The following is a 24,670-nucleotide window of genomic DNA, read 5'->3' on the forward strand; positions in this document are numbered from 1 at the left end:
TGTATAGATTTATTCCCAATTCCTATTTTTATTCCCAATATTGGTAACATTTTTTAAATCCCTGATAAATCTAGCTAGACATTTATTGATCTTTTTAATCTGTTTCCTATTTCATCTATTTCTGTTATCTTTATTATTTCCTTCTTTCTACTTTAGATTTAATTTGTTCTTTCTCCAGCTTCTTAAATGGAAGCTTAGGTTTAGACTTTTTTCTTTTCTAACATTAACATTTAAAACTAAAAATTTCACTGTAATGACTACTTTGGCTTCATCCCACAATTTCAAAAAGTATGTGAATTTTTCTGAAGGACACAATTTTTAATATGTACTCATTTTATTATCATCTGGTTCAAATTTACTTCCATTATGGTCAGAAAACATACTCTGTAAGATTTTAATCTTTTGAAATACACTGAGACTTATGTCCTAACACATGGCCTACCCTGGTGAATCTTCCTTGTGTACTTAGGGAGAAAAAGTGTATTCTGTATTTGTTAGTTACAGTTCTATAAATATCAATGAGGTCATGGTAGCTAATAGTGTTTTTCAGATCTTTGATTTCTTTACTTTGGTGGGGGGAGATCCAGTTGTATTATCAGTTACAGAGTGAAAAGTGTCCAACTACAGTTCTAACTTTGACTGTTTTCCCTCTTAGTTCAGTTGTTTGCTTCACGTATTTTGAAACTATATTTATTAGGTGCATATACACATGTAATTCTCATAACTTCCTAATGTATTAACTCTTTTATCATTATGAAAGATTCCTCATAGTCTCCAAAAATCTTCCTTGTATTGATGTCTTATTTTTCTGGTAAGAACAGTTACTACAAATTTCTAGTGCATACTATTTGCATGGTATATTTCTTTCTATCCTTTTACTCTCAGTGTATTTGCATCTTTATACGTAGAATGTCTCTCATATAGACAGTACATCTCATACAGTTAGCACATACTTGGTTTTTGCTTTTTTTTGGTCCAGTCTGACAATCTCTGCCTTTTGTTTAGAATTTTGGTCTATTTACACTTATTTACATGTTCAGTTTTAAATCTACAATCATACCGTCTCTTTCCTATTTCTTCTATCCATTACTTGTTTCTCTGTCCCTCTTTTCCTACCTCCCTTTATGCTAGTCACATAATTTTTGGCATTCCATTTTAATTCCTCTATTGGTTTTCTATGTATATCTCTTTTCATCATATTTTTAATGGTTGCTCTTGGGACTACAGTGTATAAATTCAATTTATTCCAGTGTACTTTAGAAAATTTTAGAAAATGTACTGAATTACTTGGCACAGCATGGTGGCTCAGGCTTGTAGTCTTAGCACTTTGGGAGGCCAAGGCGGGCAGATTGCTTGAGCTCAGGAGTTGGAGATCAGCCTTGGCAACATGGTGAAACCCCATTGCTACAAAAAAAATTAGCTGGGCATGGTGGTGTGTGCCTGTAGTCCCAGCTACTTGAGGGGTTGAGTCAAGAGGATTGCTTGAACCTGGGAGGTTGAGATTGGGAGGTTATCCTGTGTATTATCTGTATACATTGTAAAAAGATATTAAGACATAACAAAAAATCATTATTTTTGTTTTACACACGTTTACAATTTCATGTACTCTTCATTCCTTTGTGTAGATCCAAATATCCATTTAGGTGTCATTTCCCTTCAGTCAAAATGTCTTATAGTGCAAGTCTACTAGTGAAAAATTCTCTCATCTCTGTTTATCCAAAAATGTCTTTATTTTCCCCTTATATTTGAAGGATAATTTCGCCAGATGCAGAATTCTTGACTGAAAGCTTTCTTTTTTCCATCATTTGAATATGTTGGTCCAATGTCTTTTGACCTTCACAGTTTCTGATAAGAAGTGAGGTGTTGGCCGGGCGCGGTGGCTCAAGCCTGTAATCCCAGCACTTTGGGAGGCTGAGACGGGCGGATCACGAGGTCAGGAGATCGAGACCATCCTGGCTAACACGGTGAAACCCCGTCTCTACTACAAATACAAAAAAACTAGCCAGGCGAGGTGGCAGGCGCCTGTAGTCCCAGCTACTCGGGAGGCTGAGGCAGGAGAATGGCGTGAACCCGGGAGGCGGAGCTTGCAGTGAGCTGAGATCTGGCCACTGCACTCCAGCCTGGGCGACAGAGCGAGACTCTGTCTCAAAAAAAAAAAAAAAAAAAAAAGGAAGTGAGGTGTTAATTGCACTGTTGTTCCCGATGTACAATATACCATTTTTCTCTGGATAGTCAGTGAGTGGTTTTCTTTGTGATTATCTTGCTTTCAGTCTGCTATACTTCTTGGGTAAGTTAATTTTTTCCCATAAAATGTGAGAAAATTCCAGTCATTATTTCTTTAAAACGTTTTCTATAATCTACTGCTGCCGTTCCTTCTAAGACTCTAATTATACCTATAATGGATTGTTTGATATTGCCCTACCTACCTCTTTTCAACTTTATTCCGGCTTTTTCTCCCCTGTTTCTTGAAACTGGGTGATTTCTATTGATCTAGCTTGAACTTCATGGCTTCTTTTGCCAATCTGCTTTGTTTTCTAATCTACTGTTGAAGCTATTTAGATTTTAAAAAATTTTCAGTTACTGTATTTTTCAACTCTCAAATTTCCATTTTTATAGTTTCCATTTCTTGGTTGAGATTTTCTACCCATACCTCTTTTCAACTTTATTCTGGCTTTTTCTCCCCTGTTTCTTGAAACTGGGTGATTTCTATTGATCTAGCTTGAACTTCATGGCTTCTTTTGCCAATCTGCTTTGTTTTCTAATCTACTGTTGAAGCTATTTAGATTTTAAAAAATTTTCAGTTACTGTATTTTTCAACTCTCAAATTTCCATTTTTATAGTTTCCATTTCTTGGTTGAGATTTTCTACCCACTCATTGATGTCATATTTTATCTCATTGAACACATTTACAATAACTGCTTTGAAGTTTCTGTTAAATCCAACAACTAGGCTCACTCAGAGTCAGTTTCTATTGACTGCCCTTTCCCCCTCCTTGAGTACGATTCACACTTCTGTTTCTTTGCATGCCTAGACACTGGGTTTAACTGTATTCTTCTAAGAATTGCTGTGGGATTTTTGTTGTTGTTCTAGTAGATATTAATACTTAACCTGCCTAGATTTGAACTGCAAACTTTGTCTCCCTTGTACAATATAGGTACTGATATCTTTATTCTTATGGTTTCCAGCTGCTGTTGTTTTAACCTGGCCTCTTGAGGCAGAGGGGTCCTCTGTTGTGCCTACATAATTTGGCTGTCAGCCAAGCACCTGAGCAGTCCTTATACTAAAATTTTGTGGTTCACCCTTCTCACGATTTTTCTTGTTTGCAAGGATTCTTCTGTAATTTCTTGCTTTGCCAGCCTTGACCTCTGTCCCCTAACATTTCAAGTCCATAAAATCTCAGCTTTCTGCCACCCAAACTGCAAATGATTGGGGAATGCAATCAGTTAAAAAAGCCACAAAGTCACAGGTATCACCCTATGCAGCTATCTTATATGAATAGATTCCTCTCTGGTATCTGCCTGATTTTTCACTGGGCCCTCAGAGAGTACTTTAACAGGTATGGTGAGGGAGTTTCACAGATTGGAAATAGAATCCAACTGCATTGCTCTTCAAACTTTGGAGAAGTCAGTTGCTCCCCTCTTTGATAGTTTCATAGCACACTGTACATACTAATGTTACTTTAGCACATATCATGAGGCATTTTGCAGGATACTTAATTATCTTCTTCCCCATTTGAGAATAACCTCTTTTTGTATCCTGTATCCTTGTTAGCTATAAGGTACTTGGATCCAACACATGATTAATAAATTTAATCTAATAATATTTGTTAATTTTTCATTATTCTCTCATACTCTCCCTAACTCCTAATTAAGTAATTTGCATTTCCATCACATATTGCTCCAATTAAACTTTCACAGATAACAAATTATCTTTCTAATTTTAACAGTTGGATTACCAGAGGGAGGAGAAACACAGATTACTAAGGCGTCCCGTTATTTGGCATCTGCAGAGTGAAACTAGGAAACAATTCCATCAGGCCTCCTAATTAACCCTATTTTCAGACATTGTGAAGTGAACATTATTCACATTTTAGAGCAAAACAAAGAAAGCTCAGAAACCAGAACACTTTTCTTTTGGGGCTTTGGACTTAATAAATTGGAAGTGTCAGATTCACCTATACCAGCAAACGACTGACCCAAAGCTTATCACCCACTTACGGTATTGATAATAGGATTTGCTGCCTATCACTCTAGTTTCTTCTCACAGTTTTTGGTTAATTTTACTCTTTGGAGACTTTTGTTAATTCTTGCCAGCTTGGCTAGCAGGAAAAATTAGTTTCAGTCAGAATCCTGTTTGTTTGTTTTTCAGTGGAGAGTCCTTCTAAGTTGGCTATACTCCTGAAGGAAAAAATTCCTGGTCAAGGCTTGTGTTGAATTTGTATCCAGTGACCTTGTTAAACTCACTCAATTAGGTCCTAGGAGGGCTGTGTTGTTGTTGTTGTTGGGGGTGGGTATACTCCTTGAGATCTTCTGCATAGACAATCATGTCATCTGGAAATAGGGACAGTTTCATTTCTTTTTTCCAATCTGTATGCCTTTTATTCCCCTTTCCTATTTTACTTTTTTTGTAGAAATGGTATCTCCCTATGTTGCTCAGGCTGGTCTTGAACTTCTGGGCCCAAGCAATCTTCCCTCCTTGGCCTCCCAAAGTGCTGGGATTACAGGCATGAGCCACCATGCCTGGCCTATTTCCTTTTCTTAACTAATTGCACCATTTGAGACTTCCAGCACCATCTGAATAGGAGCGGTAAAAGCAAGTATCATTGCTTTGTTCTAAATCTCACAGTCCACAATCAAATGTGGGAGCAAAGGGCTGATCTAAAGTTTCAACTTAAAATTAAAAGGAAAGCAGAGTGTAAAAGTTTGAAAAATTTACAACCCAGTCCTGTGGTAGGGAAGGAACAAGCATTTTTAGGAGAGAAATTTAACGGGGCCGAAGAGCAACCACTTGCAAAAGAAATTAGCAAGACAATGGGGAAAAGGCCTAGAGACCTAGAAGGACAGAATGCTTTCAGGAGCCCAATCCAAATTCAGGCTGTTCAGGCCCCAGGCATGGCTCAGGCTGCCAATCAGAGGCCCTGACAGCTTCTATGTGGTGTTAAGTCTGTAGACACACAGAATGCGAGAGTGCATTCTGGCAGTTTCCACCTAGATTTCAGAAGATGTATCAGAAAGTCTGCATGCCCAGGCAGAAGCCTGCCACAGGGGCAGAGCCCCTGCAGAGAGACTCTACCAGGGGAGTGCCAAGGGGAGATGTGGAGTTTGAGCCCCTACAGAATCCCCACTGGGGTACTCCTTAGTAGAACAAGGCTGCTGCCCTCCAGAGCCCAGAGTGGTAGAGCCACCAGCAGGTTGTACTTTCAGCCTGGAAAAGCCAAAGGCACAACTCCCACCTGTGAGAGTAGCCATATGGGCTGTGCCCCAGTAAAACCAAGGGGTGAGGCTGCCCAAGGCCTTAGGAGCCCACCCCTTGCACCAGTGTGCCCAGGATGCAGGACATGGAGTTAAGGGAGATTATTTTGGAGCTTTAAGATTTAATGTCTGCCCTGCTGAATTCTGGACTTGCATGAGGCCTATTACTCCTTTCTTTTGGCCATTTTTTTCCTTCTGGAATGGGAATGTTTACCCTATGCCTGTATAACCATTGTATCTTAGAATTCAATAACTTGCTTTTCATCTTACAGGTTCACAGCTGTAAGAAATTAGCCTTCAGTCTCAGATGAGATTTTGCATTTTTTAATTGATAGTGAAATGAGTTAAGACTTTGGAAACTATTGGGAAAGGATGATTCTATTTTGCAATGTGAGAAAGATATGACATTTAGGGGGCCAGGGAAAGAATAATACAGTTTGGATATTTGGCCCCTCCAAGTGTCAGGTTAAAATTTGATCCCCAATGTTGGAGGGAGGACCTGGTGGAATTATGGGGACGGATCCCTCATAAATGTCATGGCCATCCTCAAGGGATTGAGCCAGTTCTCACTCATAGTTTCTTCAAAATATGATTGTTCTTTTTTCTCTTCCTCCTTCTCTCACCATGAGACATACCTGCTCCCCATTCGCCTCTGCCATGGTTGGAAGCTTCCTGAGGTCCTCACCAGAAGCAGATGCTGGTGCCATGCTTCTTGCTCAGCCTGCAGAATTATGAGTCAAACAAACCTCTTTTCTTTATAAATGACTCAGCCTCAGGTATTCCCTTACAGCAATGCAAAATGAACTAAGACAGCTGTTCTGAATCTTTTGTCCCTCCATATAAACTTTACAATCAGTTTGTTGATGTTCACAGAACAAATTGCTGGGATTTTGATTGGGATTGCATTGAATCTACCAATTAAATCAGGAAGAATTGACATCTTGATGACACTGAGTTTTCCTATTCACTAACATATTTCTCCATTTATGTAGTTCTTCTTTGATACCTGTCATCACAGTTTTGTAGTTTTCCTTATAAAGATCTTGTAGATATTTTGTTATATTTATGTCTATTTGTTCAATTTTTGAGAGTGCTAATGTAAATGGTAATGTATTTTTCATTTCAAATTCCACTTTTTCATTGTTGGTATATAGGAAAGCAACTGACTTTTTTGTATGTTAACCCTGTGCTCTGCAAACTCACTATAATTGCTTGTTAGTTCCAAGAGGTTTTTTCTAGATTCTTTGAGATTTTCTACATAGAAAAATCATGTCTTCAGTGAACAAATACAATTTTCTTTCTTCCCAATCCACATATCTTTTGTTTTTTTTTTGAGACAGAGTCTCACTCTGTCACCCAGGCTGGGGCGCAGTGGTGCAATCTCAGCTCATTGCAACCTCTGCTTCCTGGGTTCAAGTGATTCTCCTGCCTCAGCCTCCCAAGTAGCTAGGACTACAGGTGCTCACCACCATGCCTGGCTGATTTGCATATTTTTAGTAGAGACAAGGTTTCACCACGTTGGCGGATGGTCTCGAATTCCTGGCCTCAAGTAATCTGCCTGCCTTGGCCTCCCAAAGTGCTCAGATTACAGGCGTGATCTACCATGCCCGGCCCTGTATCTTTCTTTTCTTCTGTTTTCTTGTCGCATTAGCTAGGACCTCCAGTACAATGCTGAAAAGGAGTAGTGAGGAGACATCCTTGCCTTATCCCTGATCTTAGTAGGAATGCTTCAAGTTTTTCACCGTTAGGTATGATGTTAGTGGCAGGTTTTTGTAGATGTTCTTTCTGAAGTTCCCCTGTATTCCTATATTCCTAGTGTGCTGGGAGGTTTTTTTTTTTTTTTTTTTTTTTTTTTAATCATGAATGGGTGTTAAATCCTTTTTTGGCATCTATTGAAGGGATCATGTGATTTCTCTTCTTTAGCCTACTGATGTGGGGTGAATTGCATTAATGGATTTAAATGATGAATTGACTTTGCATACCTGGGAGAAATCCTACTTGGTCACGATGTATAATTCTTTTTGAACATTGTTGGATTTGATTTGCTAATATTTTATTGAGGATTTTTGCATCTGTGTTCATAAAAGATATTGGTCTGTACTTTTCTCTTATAATTTGTCTTGTTTTGGTATTAGTGTAATGTTGGTCTCACAGAGTTAGTTACAGAGTAGTCCCTCTGCTTCTATTCTGTGAAAGATTGTTGAGAATTTATATCATTTATTCCTTAAATATTTGTTGGAATTCACTCGCCAACCCATCTGGGCCTGGTACTTTCTGTTGTGGAAGGTTACTAATAATTACTGATTCTATTTCTTTATTGAATATAGGTCTACTTAAATTACTTATTCATAAACCTTTTTTTTTTTTTTCCTTTTATGTTTTGCTCTGTCACCCAGGCTGGAGTGCAGTGGCATGATCTCAGCCCACTGCAACTTCCGCCTCCCGGGTTCAAGTGATTCTCCTGCCTCAGCCTCCAGAGTAGCTGGGATTACAGGTGTGTGCCACTACACCCGGCTACTTTTTGTATTTTTAGTAGAGATGGGGTTTTGTCATGTTGGCCAGGCTGGTCTCAAACTCCCAGCCTCAAGTGATCTGCCCACCTCGGCCTTCCCAAGTGCTGGCTGGGATTACAGGCGTGAGCCACCCAGCCATCATACACCTTTTATAACAAAAATCTAAATTTTAAAAAGCATTTGTTCTACCCAAATTGATCTATAAGCTTAATAATTACAAACAAAATTCCAATGGGATTTTAAAAAGTAACAGATAAGATTATTCATAACTTCATTTGAAATAGAAAAAGCAGTCGGGCGTGGTGGCTTGTGCCTGTAATCCCAGCACTTTAGGAAGCTGAGGTGGGCGGATCACTTGAGACCAGCCTGGCTGATATGATGAAACCCCGTCTCTACTAAAAATACAAAAATTAGCCAGGCATGGTGGTGTGCACCTGTAATCCCAGCTACTCAGGAAGCTGAGGCAGGAGAATCACTTGAACTCAGGAGGTGGAGGTTGCAGTGAGTTGAGGTTGTGCTACTGCACTCCAGCCTGAGTGACACAGCAAGACTCCATCTGAAAAAAAAAAAAGGAAAGAAAAAAACAAAGAACTTTACTACTGCTGCATATAATTGACACTGCTGCTGCCATCTTCACTAAATTGGAGTTCACCTGGGCCCTGCTTCTTCCCGTCACCAGCTTCTGGTAGAACCTAGGTCCCACATCTTAGCACTAGGTGCAATGGAGCCTGGGAAAGTGAGCATCTGCCATTTCTGCTTCTTTACACAGAAGTAGATTGTATCTCTGAAGGTGGGAGTTCTGTACACTCCTAGTATTCTGAAATTCAGACACTAGGATCTCAGAAGGAATGACATAATGTCCACAATAGTGGTATATATTAAAATAAAAAAGACATATTACTCTTTATCCTCAAAATTCCACTGCAAGGAACTTGTCCACTTGTCCTACAAATCCTACAAACATTTTTTTCCTTTTTTAACCATAAAATGCAGAGAAAAAAGTCGTATTTTAATGACTATGCAAGAGGATTCATCATATCATAGTCTAACAGCAAAAAAATTAAAATCAAGAGACTGGCTAATTTAGGTTTTTAAAAATTTTTATTAAAATTTCTTTTTAGTTTCATAGGTTTTTGGGGAATAGGTGGTATTTGATTATACAAGTAAGTTATTTGGTGATGATTTGTGAGGTTTTGGTGTACCTACCACCCAAGCAGTATACACTGAACCCAATTTGTAGTCTTTCCGCCCCTTTCTCACCCCTTCCCCCTGAGTTGCCAAAGTCATTCTTATGCCTTTGCATCTTTAGCTCCCACTTATAAGTGAGAACATACGATGTTTGGTTTTCTATTCCTGAGTAATTTAACATGACTTTTTAACATTAGAATAACATTTTTTAACATTAGAATAACATGCAGCTGATAAAATGATTATTGAATGAATACTTACAATGTACCAGGCACCATATTGTGCACTGGGAATACTATTGTGAGCAAAATGAATAATGGTCTGAATGTGGTACGAATTTTTAAAATGTCTATTATATATATTTTTAATTTTAAAACATATATACTAATTATATATATTTATATATAAATTTTCTTTTTGCTTTTATTTTAATGCCTATAATAAGCAGTTTAAAAAAGTTAGTATGACCCCACTGGGAAACAATTATACACCTATATATGTTTGTGCACACACAGGGAAAATTTCTGGAGCAATACACAAAACTGTAGTAATCTAGAGTAGAAATAGACAGGGGCAGGTTCTTACATAAGAATTTCCTACCTCTATCTACAATTTATGATTATTATAATTAGTTTTGAGATAGAGCCTTGCTCTGTTGAACAGGCTGGAGTGCAGTGGCACGATTTCGGCTCACTGCAACTTCCACCTCCCAGGTTCAAGCAATTGCCATGCCTCAGCCTCCAGAGTAGGTGAGACTATAGGCGCATGCCACCACTCCCAGCTAAGTTTTGTATTTTTAGTAGAGATGGGGTTTCGCCATGTTGGCCAGGCTGGTCTCGAACTCCTGACCTCAAGTGATCCGCCCGCCTCAGCCTCCCAAAGTGTTGGGATTATAGGCCTGAGTCACCACGCCTGGTCTATTTACAATTTAAAAATAATGTTTATAATTTTTTTTTTCAGATGGAGTCTCGCTCTGTCACCAGGCTGGAGTGCAGTGGAGCCATCTTGGCTCACTGCAAGCTCTGCCTCCTGGGTTCAAGCGACTCTTAGTCCTCAGCCTCCCAAGTAGCTGGACTACCATGCCTGGCTAATTTTTTGTATTAGTGGAGATGGGGTTTCACCATATTGTCCAGGCTGGTCTCGAACTCCTGACTCAAGTGATCTGTCCACCTCAGCCTCCCAAAGTGTTGGGATTACTGGTGTGAGCCACCGTGCCCAGCCTAATGTTTATAATTTAAAATAGGAAAAATTAATTTTTGAATGATATGATTATGCACCTTTAAAACATAAGCAAACCAGAGAACCCATTGGAGGGTACATGGTTTCCTTCTGGAATGAAGTAAATGTTCTAAAATTAGATAGTGGTGATGGCTGCACAACTAAGAGAATTTTATGGTATGGTATGGAATTATACCTTAATAAAGCTGTTATTAAAAGACCCACTGGAATAAGGTAATACTTTACAAATTAGCTAACGTAAAAATACAAAACTAAATTCCTTCCAGTCAGGAAGGAACACTTTGCCTTCATGTGTAGCCAGACCCACCAACCTCCCAAAGACAGCTCAGGATGAATGAGGGATGTTGGAAGTAATCTGTAGGCTTACAAGGAAGCTGAACTTGATTTAAGACCCAAGTTAATTTCACATCTGATGTATTAAATTCAAAATGTAGATGAATTTTGCTTTCTATTCTATGGCAGCTCCATACAGCTGTACTGAATATTATATTAATAAGTTCACTAACTTATAATATTTGGGGGAACGGGTTGAAAAAGAGAAGGTAATTTTTTAAAGTACCTGATAAGAGTTAAAAAAAATATATAGCTTGGTGTGGTGGTGTATGCCTGCAATCCCAGCTACTCAGGAGGCTGAGGCAGGAGAAGTGCTTGAACCCGGGAAGTGGAGGTTGCAGTGAGCCGCGATCGTGCCGCTGCACTCCAGCCTGGGTGACATAGCGAGACTCTATCTAAAACAAAACAAAACAAAACAAAACAAAAAAACCAAAAAAACAAAAAAGGAGTTTTGAAAAACAATTTTCAGATTAAAAAACTCTGATGGGTCTATTTTTTCAAAACCATCCATTTAAAAAATAGAATTATATTTTGTGACTTGCTTTTTTCCACTTAACCATTTACTACTAGCATCTCCACCCGATGTTCCCTTGGAAACCTGGCATGAGGTTTGAAAGTTTGCCCCAGGATCTTAAAGATGGAGACAAGTGGTGGTAAACCTGCTCTACTAGTTAGCATCTCGTTGAACCTACCTTAGTTTCCTCATTTACCAAACAGGGATAATAATACTACCTACCTCATGAGGTTGCAGCGAAGATGATGAGTTAATCGAAGTAAAGCACTTGACATGTGCCTGGCATAAATGCCAGCTATTCTTATTATGTGATGCTTACCATGATTGATATGTTTAACCTTACATAGCTCATAGTCATTCAGAATCAAAACACTAGCTCCACAAAAGGGCACCAAACCCCAGGAAGTCTTACAGTTTTACTGATCACCAAGAAGCAAATCTCATAAAATGAAAGTTATACTGTACTTCTGCTTAGAAAGACAATATTGTAAAGACATTAATTCTCCTTTAATTAACTTATAAAACTAATGCAGTGGTTCTGAACTGGTACAATTTCACCCCCCATCCAGTGGCTATTTGGCAATGTCTGGAGACACTTCTGATTATTGTCACAAGTTGAGGGGTTACTACTGGCAGGCATCTAGCGGGCAGAGGTCAGAGATGCTATTAAATATCCTACAGTGCATAGGACAACCCCATGCAACAAATAATTATATGACTCAAAGAAACAATCTAATGCAGTCTTTGACAAAATTATTCTAAAATTCATTTGGGGGAATAAATGGGCACAAATAGCCAAGATTTTTTTTTTTTTTTTTGAAAATTAGTAAGGAGACACATACATACATATGTATGTATTCCCCATATGTTGAATTGTATTCCCCATGTTGAATTGTAATCCCCAAGGTTGGAGGTGGGGCCTGGTGGGAGGCATTTGGGTCATGGGGGCAGATCCTCATGGCTTAGTGTTGTCTTCACAATAATGAGTTAATGTGAGATCTGGTTGTTTGAGTCTGTGGCACCTTTGCACCCCCACTCTCACTCTCTTGCTCTCGCCATGTGATGTGCCAGCACCCACTGTGCCCTCCACCATGATTGTAAGCTTCCTGAAGTCTCAGAAGGTGAGCAGATGCTGGCACCATGCTTCCTGTACAGTCTTTGGAACTGTGAGCTCTTTTCTTGATCAATTACCCAGTCTCAGGTATTTCTTCTGTTTTTTAATTTAAAAAAAATTTTATATAAAAGTCTTTGATCCACCTTGAATTGATTTTTTGCATAAGGTGAGAGATGAGTATTCTCGGGGATTTCTTTATAGCAATGCAAGAACAGCCTAACACATATACTGCTTTATGAAATCCCAAAAGAAATATCAAACTATAAAAATAAAACAGGGAAGTTATGGTATTGAATAAAGAAATCAATGAAACATAATGGAAAACCCAGAAACACAAGTAAATAATTTGGTATAAAAATGTGTTACAGGCCAGGTGTGGTGGCTCACACATGTAATCCCAGTGCTTTGGGAGGCCGATGTGGTAGGACCACTTGAGGCAAGTTCAAGACCAGTGTGGGCAACATAGTGAGACCCTGTCTCTACCAAAAAATAAATAAGTTAATTTAAAAAATTAGCCAGGCATGGTGGTGCATGCCTATGGTCCTGCCTACTCAGGAGACTTGAGGCAAGAGATCACTTGAGCCTAGGAGTTCAAGGCTGCAATGAGCTATGATTCTGCCACTGTACTCCAGGCTGGGTAACAGAGTGAGATTCTAAAAAAAAAAAAGTTACAAATAATTGGAGAAAAGATAATTATTTTAAAATGATTGACACAATTGATAACACCATATTTTATAATCTAATATCTGGAAGGTTTCCATAATACATATACAACCGGGATGTATCCTATAATTAATGTGTGCATTTCATGTGGTAGTGTTTCTTTTTAGAAAAGCTGTTTTTAAAATGAATAAGCAAGTCTTAGATTTGTTGTTGTCTTAGAAATAAGGCAAGAAATTAAATTTTATCCTTAAGTAAAATGACTAATTATTTAAGAAGGACAAAACTAAAGGTCTAAACATGCCATAGAAGGTCTGAGTATGTCACGGAAAATTTGCGAAGGATGAATTTACAAAAGAAATTTGTGGTGACCAAGTTGGCTATAATTAGAAGAAACGTACTTATAAGTTGTTCTAAAGACTGTGCTTCAATTAAGAAACATATGTGTGTATATACATTTATATACACATTGATATGAAAACTAAAATTTTGAGCTCCTATATTAGAACAATGTTTTCTCGGAGTATTAATCTGCTTTTAATAAAATTTGCAAGAGATTTTGACCTAATTCTTTGTTTCTTAAATTTTCAACCATCTTCTGAACTGCAGCTTTTTTTTTTTGTTTTTCAGTCTTCATTTCTCTAATATCAGTTTTAAAATGAATCTTCTTCATTTAAAATGGTAATTTCATGTTTTGAGGTAGAGTTTTCCTGTGGAAGCTTCTCAGATTCATATCTCAGTAGTTAAACTTTTGCTGTATCTTGTTTAATGTGATTTGCAGGTCTGACATTTCTGCCTTTTGGTCTTTCGCTTTCTCTCCTTGAGAAGGTATATCTTTTTGTTTGGGTGAGGTGATAATTCTCTTTTAACTTTTTCATCTTCTGTAACTTTTTTCTCCAGCTCTAACTCTGCTTTTATGGCCTGACACTGAAATGTTCTATCTTGAAGGCCTAGAAAAATTATGTTTTCCTCCAGTATATCCTGATTCTGTGCTCTTGGATTTCTTACTTTTTTTTTTTTTAAAGACAGTCTCACTCTGTCGCCCAGGCTGGAGTGCAGAGGCGCGATCTTGGCTCACTACAACTTCCGCCTCCTGGGTTCAAGCGATTCTCCTTTCTCAGCCTCTAGAGTAGCTGGGGTTACGAAAGTGCGCCACTACACCCAGCTAATTTTTTGTATTTTTAGTAGAGATAGGGTTTCGCCATGTTGGCCAGGCTGGTCTCAAATTCCTGTTCTCAAGTGATCAGCTTGGCCTCGGCCTCCCAAAGTGCTGGGATTACAGACATGAGCCACAGTGCCTGGCCCTGGCTTTCTTGATGTGCCTCAATTGTTCCATGTAACCCAAACATTTCCCATGCTTTACTAAGAGCTAGGTACAGTTGACCCTTGAACAACATGGGTTTGAACTGTGTGGGTCCACTTACATGAGAATTTTCTTCAATTAAACATGGATTGAAAATACACTATTCTTCAGACGTGAAACCCATGTATATGGAGGGCTGACTTTTTTGCATCTGTGGGTTCTGCAAGGGCTAACTGTGGGACTTGGGGAAGGGAAGACTTTGGTATCTGCAGTTAGTTCTGAAATCAATGCCCTGCAGATACCGAGGGACAACAGTATTCCTATTCCCTTACTCAAGTTACTAGTTTTCCTATTTGAAGTTCTCTATAATATGGTGTATAAGCTTACAACCTTGGACACACTCTTCCTGTGTCTGATTAAATTCAAGTATCTTTTCATCAGGCTTGACTTCCAGTTTACCTAAACAGGCTTCCCATAAGAAGCAGCAATCATACTATAAGAAGTTTTTCTTTACCTTTTTGGTAACTGGCCTGAAAAACAAAGATTTAATGTTTTGTCAAGATAATTTCTTATACTGTCTTTATTAGGTTTTTTGAATACTTAGGAAAACTGAGCTTTGAAAGAGTTAAAATAATTTTTAAAAAATATATCCATGTAACTTTCTACATTGTTTTTAAGCCTTTATCACTCCAGTTAAATGAATGACTATTGTTTCACAGTGATCTGTAATCATGGTTTGAATCTTTTGACATTGTTAGCAGGCTTCCCCAGGATCACATTCTAAATTAAGTCTTTATGACCTTGAACTAACTTTGGGATGTACCAGAGGGTCCTAGAACTTCTCAAAGCTTTATAAAAAAGAGATACCGAACTAAGTCAGGCTTATTTGAGATACTGAATTGTACAGAAAGCAGTGTCAAATGATAAGTGATACAAGATCTTTTATTAATTACATTTATGGGTATATTATTGATATGTTTCTTCCAATATTACATAAAATTCCTAAAAATCTAATATGTCAGTCACAATTCTGGTTACTATGTTGTATGCTACAAAAATAATCAAATTTCCCTGTCATTTTCTGGTTATGGTAGACTTTCATCAGATTTTTAACCATAGCTATTCTCTTTCATCCACAGTTATGATTCTTCTCTAAAAGCATTTGCAATGAGATTCATGAAAAAGACTCTAATAAGTACTCTTAAAGATTCGTAGTAACAAAGATCAATGGACTAACATTTTTTTCAGCACTGTAATGAAGAAATTGATGAATTCATGAAACTACTAATCAACATCAAGCAGAACAAAAATTAATTACATGAGATTAAGAAATGAATGAATGTTTTCTTCTTTTTAATTTTTATTTTGAGATGGGAGTTTCGCTTTTGTTGCCAAGGCTGGAGTGCAATTGCGCAATCTTGGCTCACTGCAACCTCCGCCTCCCGGGTTCAAGCGATTCTCCCGCCTCAGCCTCCCACGTAGCTTAGATTACAGGCATGTGCCACTATACCCGGCTAATTTTGTATTTTTAGTAGAGACGGAGTTTCTCCATGTTGGTCAGGCTGGTCTTCAACTCCAGACCTCAGGTGATCTGCCCACCTCAGGTGATCTGCCCACCTCGGCCTCACAAAGTGCTGGGATTACAGGCACGAGCTATGGCACCTGGTCTTGAAGGTAATGTTTTCATGACTTTTATTTGAAACATTATCGGTTTTTTTTTTTTGAGGTGGAGTCTTGCTCTGTTGATCAGGGTGGAGTGCAGTGGCACGATCTCAGCTCACTGCAACCTCAGCCTCTGGAGTAGCTGGGATTATAGGTGTCCGCCACCACTCTGGGTAATTTTTGTATTTTTAGCAAAGACAGTGTTTCACCATGTTGGCCAGGCTGGTCTCGAACCCCTGACCTCAGGTGATCTGTTCCCCTAAGCCTCCCAAAGTGCTGGGATTATAGGCATGAGCCACCGCGCCTGGCGAGGTTCTTTATTTAAATATTTTGCTTTCTAGATTTAAGGAAAACTTTTCTTTCTCTTAAGCTACTTATTTACAGTAATTTGGTATACTTTTGTGAACAAATGTGGAAACTTTTTTTGTCCCTATTTGACTCCTCTAAAATTTAGAAACTATCCATGAGTATTCTTATTTTTTTATGGCAAGAATTATTTACATAAGTTTAATAAAATTTGCTCTCTCTTTATAACAGGATGTAGTTGGAAACATTGGTTATATATATTACTAAGGCTTTCACTAGAGCATCATATTTGAGAATGTGCATGTAAGGCCTGGCTTCAAGGGTTCCCAGCATTACAGTGAATAAGGCTGTTAATACATCTGTTCTTAGATTATAGCCCTGAGCATTGTCTTTGAGTTCCTGTTATATACTGGTAGACTGAACTAAATCTCAAATTCTTCTAGATTCCTCCAATCTTACTTTCTTCCATGAAATTACTAAAAACACGAACTGCTCTGTTCCTGAAATCCTAAAAGCTAAAACTAGATCAATTTTAAGGGGCAAGTCTCATGGCTGATGACGGGTCATACAGAAAGTTCACCAAACCATCCAGTGCCATAACCAGAGACATTCACAACTGCAAACCAGGACAATAAGTTGGCATTTTCATGCTGCCGACAGCTGCTTCCCTAGATGTTAAAACAAGACTACAGAATCAGACTCCTACTCCTCTTAATCCTACCTTTTCCACTTGGCAGGATAACGGTGTAACTGAAATTTCACAATCAGCAGCTTCTGTTGGTAACTTGACAGAAACTGGTTTAAGGGATCCTTTAGTCCATCTAGTGGGTGACCTTGGCAACATCCCTAATACAACTGTTGCTCTCTCTCTGCTTTAACTCCACCTAGTCATGGGATCCTAGATGATAAAATTGGTCTATATTATCTATTAGTTAAATAGGGAAATTTCTGTGCTGCTGCTAATACTTTATGCTGTACCTAGATAAAGACCTTTGAGAAAGTTGAGACCCATATATGCAAAATAAGAAAACAGGTCACATGGTTACAAAATGTGTCACCTAGTTATCCATGGTCATCTGATTTATTCAATTGATTCAAAAGTTCAATTGAACCTTGAAGCCTAGGTTCATGGCTGAAAACTATTACACAAACTGAGATTATCATCTTACTTTGTATTTTTCTTTTTAAACGTTGTAGCTATTACTTGTTAAAATTCTGCCAAACTACAACTCCTAACAGAATAATGCTGGCCCAGCACTTTGAGGTGATAGGAAACACCTATGGAACTGATTAAATTAAACTTAATAATTAACTCCAGGTAAACTTAGCTTGAGAGCCACTCCCTCCAAACCTCCCTTGTTGCTCAAATGTGGCTAAAAGAGTTTGACACTGACTCCTAGTGGTCAATGACTCCCTCCAACATGAAATCAGACCAACAATCCAGGATAGGTCCATCCTGGTACTGAGGGATATCAAAACTGAACTATTGGCAGGCACAGTGGCTCACGCCTGTAATCCCAGAGCTTTGGGAGGCCGAGGTGGGTGGATCACTTGAGGTCAGGAGTTCGAGACTAGCCTGGCCAACATTGCAAAACCCTGTCTCTACTAAAAATATGAAAAAATTCTCTAGTAGTATCTTTAGAAGAGCAGCCAGCCCCTAGACACATAATCGTCATATTCACCAGGTTGAAATGAAGGAAAAAATATTAAGGGCAGCCAGAAAGAAAGGTCAGGTAACCCACAAAGGGAAGCCCATCAGCCTAACAGCAGATCTCTCTACAGAAACCCTACAAACCAGAAGAGAGTGGGGGCCAATATTCAACATTCTTAATGAAAATAATTTTCAACCCAGAATTTCATATCCAGCCAGACTACGCTTCATAAGCGAAGGAGAAATAAAATCCTTTACAGACAGGCAAATGCTGAGAGATTTTGTCACCACCAGGCCTGCCTTACAAGAGCTCCTGAAGGAAGCACTAAATATGGAAAGGAAAAACTGGTACCAGCCATTGCAAAAACATACCAAATTGTTTTTGTTTTGTTTTTGAGACAGAGTCTTGCTCTGTCGCCAGGCTGGAGTGCAGTGGCACAATCTTGGCTCACTGTAATCTCCACCTCCCAGGTTCAAGCCATTCTCCTGTCTCAGCCTCCCGAGTAGCTGGGACTACAGGAGCACGCCACCACACCCAGCTAATATGTGTATTTTTAGTAAAGACAAGGTTTCACCATGTTGCCAGATGGTCTCGATCTCCTAACCTTGTGATCTGCCCACCTCGGCCTCCAAAAGTGCTGGGATTACACGGGTGAGCCACATGCCTGGCCAAACATACCAAATTGTAAAGACCATCGACACTATGAAGAAACTACATCAACTAATGGGCAAAACGACCAGCTAGCATCATAATGACAGGATCAAATTCACACATAATATTAACCTTAAATGTAAACGGGCTAAATGCCCCAATTCAAAGACACAGACTGGCAAATTGGATAGAGTCAAGACCCATTGGTGTGCTGTATTCAGTAGACCCATTTCATGGGCAAAGACACACATAGGCTCAAAATAAAGGGATAGAGGAATAAATTACCAACCAAATGGAAAGCAAAAAAAAAAAAAAAAAAAAAAAAAAAAAAAAACTCAGAGGTTGCAATGCTAGTCTCTAATGAAACAGACTTTAAACCAACGAAGATCAAAAAAGACAAAAAAGGGCATTACATAATGGTAAAGGTATCAATGCAACGAGAAGGGCTAACTATCCTAAATATACATGCGCCCAATACAGGAGCACCCAGATTCATAAAGCAAGTTCTTAGAGACTTACAAAGAGACTTAGACTCCCACACAATAATAGTGGGAGACTTTAACACCCCACTGTCAATATTAGACAGATCAACGAGACAGAAAATTAACAAGGATATTCAGGACTTGAACTCAACTCTGGAACAAGCAGACCTAAGAGACATCTACAGAACTCTCCACCCCGAATCAACAGAATATACATTCTTCTCAGCACCACATCACACTTATTCTAAAATTGGCCACATAATTGGAAGTAAAACACTCCTCAGTAAATGCAAGAGAATGGAAATCATAGTCTCTCAGACCACAGTGCAATCAAATTAGAACTCAGGATTAAGAAACTCACTCAATATCGCACAACTACATGGAAACTGCACAACCTTCTCCTGAATAGCAAAATGAAGTAATTTATAATGAAATGAAGGCAGAAATAAATAAGTTCTTTGAAACCAATGAGAACAAAGACATAATGTACCAGAATCTCTGGGACCCAGCTAAAGCAGTGTTTAGAGGGAAATTTATAGCACTAAATGCCCACAGGAGAAAGCGGGAAAGATCTAAAATTGATACCCTAACCTCACAATTAAAAGAACTAGAGAAGTAAGAGCAAACAAATTCAAAAGCTAGCAGAAGACAAGAAATAACTAAGATCAGAGCAGAACTGAAGGAGGTAAAGACATGAAAAACTCTTCAAAAAAATCAATGAATCCAGGAGCGGTTTTTGTTTTGTTTTGTTTTGTTTTTTATTTTGAGACGGAATCTTGCTCTGTTGCTCAGGCTGGAGTGCAGTGGTGCTATCTCAGCTCACTGCAAGCTCCACTTCCTGGGTTCACACCATTCTCCTGCCTCAGCCTCCTGAGTAGACTATAGGCGTCCGCCACCATGCCCAGCTAATTTTGTTTTTGTATTTTTAGTAGAGATGGGGTTTCACCGTATTAGCTAGGATGGTCTTGATTTCCTGACCTTGTGATCTTCCCACCTCAGCCTCCCAAAGTGCTGGGATTATAGGCGTGAGCCACCATGTCCGGCCAGGAGCTGTTTTTTTGAAAAGATTAACAAAATAGATACACCACTAGCCAGATAAAGAAGAAAAGAGAGAAGAATCAAATACACACAGTAAAACATGATAAAGGGGATATCACCACTGATCTCACAGAAATACATACTACCATCAGAGAAGACTACACATACCTCTACACAAATACACTAGAAAATCTAGAAGAAATGGATAATTTCCTGGACACATACACCCTCCCAAGACTAAACCAGGAAGAAGCTGAATCCTGGAATAGACCAATAACAAGTTCTGAAATTGAGGCAGTAATTAATAGCCTACCAACCAAAAAAAGCCCAAGACCAGACGGATTCACAGCCAAATTCTACCAGAGGCACAAAGAGGAGCTGGTACCATTCCTTCTGAAACTATCCCAATCAATAGAAAACGATGGACTCCTCCCTAACTCATTTTATGAGGCCAGCATCATCCTGATACCAAAACCTGGCAGAGAAACAATAAAAAAATTTCAGGCCATTATCCCTGATGAACATCAATGTGAAAATCCTCAATAAAATACTGGCAAACTGAATCCAGCAGCACATCAAAAAGCTTATCCACCATAATCAAATTGGCTTCATCCCTGGGATGCAAGGCTGGATCAACATATGCAAATCAATAAATGTAATCCATCACATAAACAGAACCAATGACAGAAACCACATGATTATCTCAATAGATGCAGAAAAGGCCTTTGATAAAATTCAACACCCCTTCATGCTAAAAACTCTCAATGAATTCAGTATTGATGAAACGTATCTCAAAATAATAGGAGCTATTTATGACAAACCCACAGCTAATATCATACTGAATGGACAAAAACTAGAAGCATTCCCTTTGAAAACCAGCACAAGACAAGGATGCCCTCTCTCACCACTCCTATTCAACATCGTGTTGGAAGTTCTGGCCAGGGGAATCAGGCAGGAGAAAGAAATAAAGGGTATTCAATTAGGAAGAGAGGAAGTCAAACTGTCTCTGTTTGCGGATGATATGATTGTATACTCAGAAACCTCACTGTCTCAGCCTAAAATCTCCTGAAGCTGATAAGCAACTTCAGCAAAGTCTCAGGATACAAAACAAATGTGCAAAAATTACAAGCATTCCTATACACCAATAGTAGACAAACAGAGAGCCAAATCATGAGTGAACTCCCATTCACAATTGCTACAAAAAGAATAAAATACCTAGGAATACAATTTACAAGGGCTGTGAAGGACCTCTTCAAGGAGAACTACAAACCGCTGCTCAAAGAAATAAGAGAAGACACAAACAAATGGAAAAACATTCCATGCTCAAGGATAGGAAGAATCAATATCGTGAAAATGGCCATATTGCCCAAAGTAATTTATAGATTCAGTGCTATCCCCATCAAGCTACCATTGACTTTCTTCACACAATTAGAAAAAACTACTTTAAAGTTCATATGCAACCAAAAAAGAGCCTGTATAGCCAAGACAATCCTAAGCAAAAAGAACAAAGCTGGAGGCATCATGTTACCTGACTTCAAACTATACTACAAGGCTACAGTAACCAAAACAGGATGGTCCTGGTACCAAAACAGATATATAGACCAACGGAACAGAACAGAGGCCAGAAATAATGCCACACATCTACAACCATCTGATCTTTGACAAACCTGACAAAAATAAGCAAGGGGGAAAGAATTCCCTATTTAATAAATGGTGTTGGGAAACGGGCTGGCCATATGCAAAAAACTGAAACTGGGCCTCTTCCTTACACCTTATACAAAAATTAACTGAAGATGGATTAAAATACATCTTAAATGTAAAACCTAAAACTATAAAAACCATAGAAGAAAACCTAGGTAATACCATTCACGACATAGGCATGGGCAAAGAATTCACGATTAATACACCAAAAGCAATGGCAACAAAAGCCAAAATTGACAAATGGGATCTAATTAAACTAAAGAGCTTCTGCACAGCAAAAGAAACTATCATCAGAGCGAACAGGTAACCTACAGAATAGGAGAAAATCTTTGTAATCTATCCAACTGACAAAGGGCTAATATCCAGAATCTACAAGTAACTTACACAAGTTTACAAGAAAAAAACAAACAATCCCATCAAAAAGTGGGTGAAAGATATAAACAAACACTTCTCAAAGGAAGACATTTATGTGGCCCACAAACATACAAAAAAAAGCTCATAATTACTGGTCATTACAGAAATGCAAATCAAAACCACAATGATACACCATCTCACACCAATTAGAATGGCATCATTAAAAAATCAGGAACCAACAGATGCTGGAAAGGATGTGGAGAAACAGGAACACTTTTAAACTGTTGGTGGGAGTGTAAATGAGTTCAACCATTGTGGAAGATAGTGTGGTGATTCCTCAAGGATCTAGAACCAGAAATACCATTTGACCCAGCAATCCCATTACTGGGTACATAACCAAAAGATTATAGATCATTCTACTATAAAGACACATGCACATGTATGTTTATTGCAGCACTATTCACAATAGCAAAGACTTGGAATGAACCCAAATGCCCATCAATGATAGACTGAATAAAGAAAATGTGGCACATATACACCATAGAATACTATGCAGCCATAAAAAAGGATGAGTTCATGTCCTTTGGAGGGACATGGATGAAGCTGGAAACCATCATTTTCAGTAAACTAACACAGGAACAGAAAACCAAACACTGCATGTTCTTGCTCATAAGTGGGAGGTGAACAATGAGAACACATGGACACAGGGAGGGGAACATCACATACCGCGGCCTATTGTGGGGTGGGGGGCTAGGGGAGGGAAAGCATTAGGAGAAATACCTAATGTAGATGATGGGTTGATGGGTGCAGCAAACCACCATGGCACGTGTATACCTATGTAACAAACCTGCACGTTCTGCACACATATCCCAGAACTTAAAAGTATAATAATAAAAAATTAAAAATTAGCTAGGCATGGTGGCGCTTGCCTGTAATCCCAGCTACTCGGGAGGCTGAGTGGGAAAATCACTTGAACCCGGGAGGCGGAGGTTGCAGTGACCCGAGATCAACTTTGCCTGGGTGGCAGAGTGAGATCTCAAAAAAAGCAAAAAACAAAAAAACCAAAAAACCCCAAAACACACACAAAAACCTAACTATTATACAAGCTGATTGGTGATGTTTTTGGGAAAACATCTAGATCAAATGAGGGAAATGTGAGTTGTTAGTATCAAAATTGAGTCACTTGTGTTACAAAAAGAAAGAAAGAAAGAAAGAAAAACCTTGAAAAACAGAGCTAGGGAAGGCCATGAAGGGAAGATTATTATGCACAAATGCCTGATAAGAAGTACCACAAAAGGCTCTGCAAAAAACACAACCTTGCAGAAAAAAATACTTCCATGAGGATGCCTGCCCAGCAACTGCCTGCCTGACCTTGGACTGGAGCCACCCTTGTTATTAATCCTTGTAGATAAGGATAATTATTTCTAAACAATTATGTAATCCTCCTCATTTTTTCCTTTAAAAGCTTTTGCCTTCGTTTACCTCCCTGAATACATACATAGTTTATTATGGCTCACATACTCCTGTTGCAATGCCATTCCTGAATAAATATAACTTTCTTTTTAGAGAGTCGCTGTCTGTTACTTAGATTGATATAAGCATGACAACTAAGAAATCATAAAGAAAAGGAGTGGTAGAATTGACTATATAAAAATGCAAGACTTCTGTAATTAAACAAAAACAAAATCAAAAGTTGAAAGAAAATCGTAACATGTATGACAGGAGGCTATATTAGTTTCCTAGTAAAAATTACCAGAAACTAGGTGGATTTAAGCAACAGAAATCTATCCTCTTGCAGTTCTGGAGGCTAAAGGTCTGAAATCAAGGTGTCGATAGAGCCATGTTCTCTTGAAGGCCCCAGGGAAGAATCTGTCTCACGCCTTTTTCTTAGCTCCTGACGTCACCAGCAGTCCTCGGTGTTCCTTGGCTTGCAGCTGCATAACTTCAGTTTCTGCTTCCACTGTCACACGGCATTCTTCCCGTGTCTTCACGTGTTCTTCTCATAAGGACAGCAGTCATGTTGGATTAAGGGTTCACCCTACTTGGCACGACCTCATCTTCACTGATTATATCTGCCAATGACTCTGTTTCTAAATAAGGTCATTATCTGAGGTAGTGAGGGATTAGAACTTCAGCACATCTTCTTGGGAGATACAATTCCACCAACACCAGTCTTTAATACATGAGTAGATTTTACAAATGAGTAAGAAATGTTGGCAGGGTGCGGTGACTCATGCCTGTAATCCCAGCACTTTGGGAGGCCGAGGCGGGTGGATCACTTGAGGTCAGGAGTTTGAGACCAGCCTGACCAACACAGTAAAACCCCGTCTTTACTAAAAATACAGAATTAGCTGGGTATGGTGGCGCATGCCTGTAATTCCAGCTACTTGGGAGGCTGAGGCAGGAGAATTGCTTGAGCCACGGAAGTGGAGGTTGCAGTGAGTTAAGATCACGCCATTGCACTCCAGCCTGGGCAACAAGAGTAAAAC

General features: G+C 38.9%; 1 protein-coding gene across 5 annotated transcripts in view; it reads right to left on the reverse strand.

Annotated features, from left to right (window-relative positions):
• Nucleotides 1-24,670, reverse strand: part of SIMC1 (SUMO interacting motifs containing 1) — a 91,510-nt gene that overhangs the window by 60,124 nt on the left and 6,716 nt on the right. The window contains exon 1 of one of the 5 annotated variants that reach the window (XM_050793163.1): nucleotides 6,107-9,509. The exons of the other annotated variants lie outside the window; for them this stretch is intronic. Coding sequence (XP_050649120.1) covers nucleotides 6,107-6,178 — 72 coding nt within the window. The 5' untranslated portion in view covers nucleotides 6,179-9,509. Of the gene's footprint in view, nucleotides 1-6,106; nucleotides 9,510-24,670 lie in introns of those variants that run through there. 5 annotated transcript variants of the gene reach the window in all.

The sequence above is a fragment of the Macaca thibetana genome, chromosome 6 (genome assembly GCF_024542745.1).
Source record: "Macaca thibetana thibetana isolate TM-01 chromosome 6, ASM2454274v1, whole genome shotgun sequence".
Classification (NCBI taxonomy): domain Eukaryota; kingdom Metazoa; phylum Chordata; class Mammalia; order Primates; family Cercopithecidae; genus Macaca; species Macaca thibetana.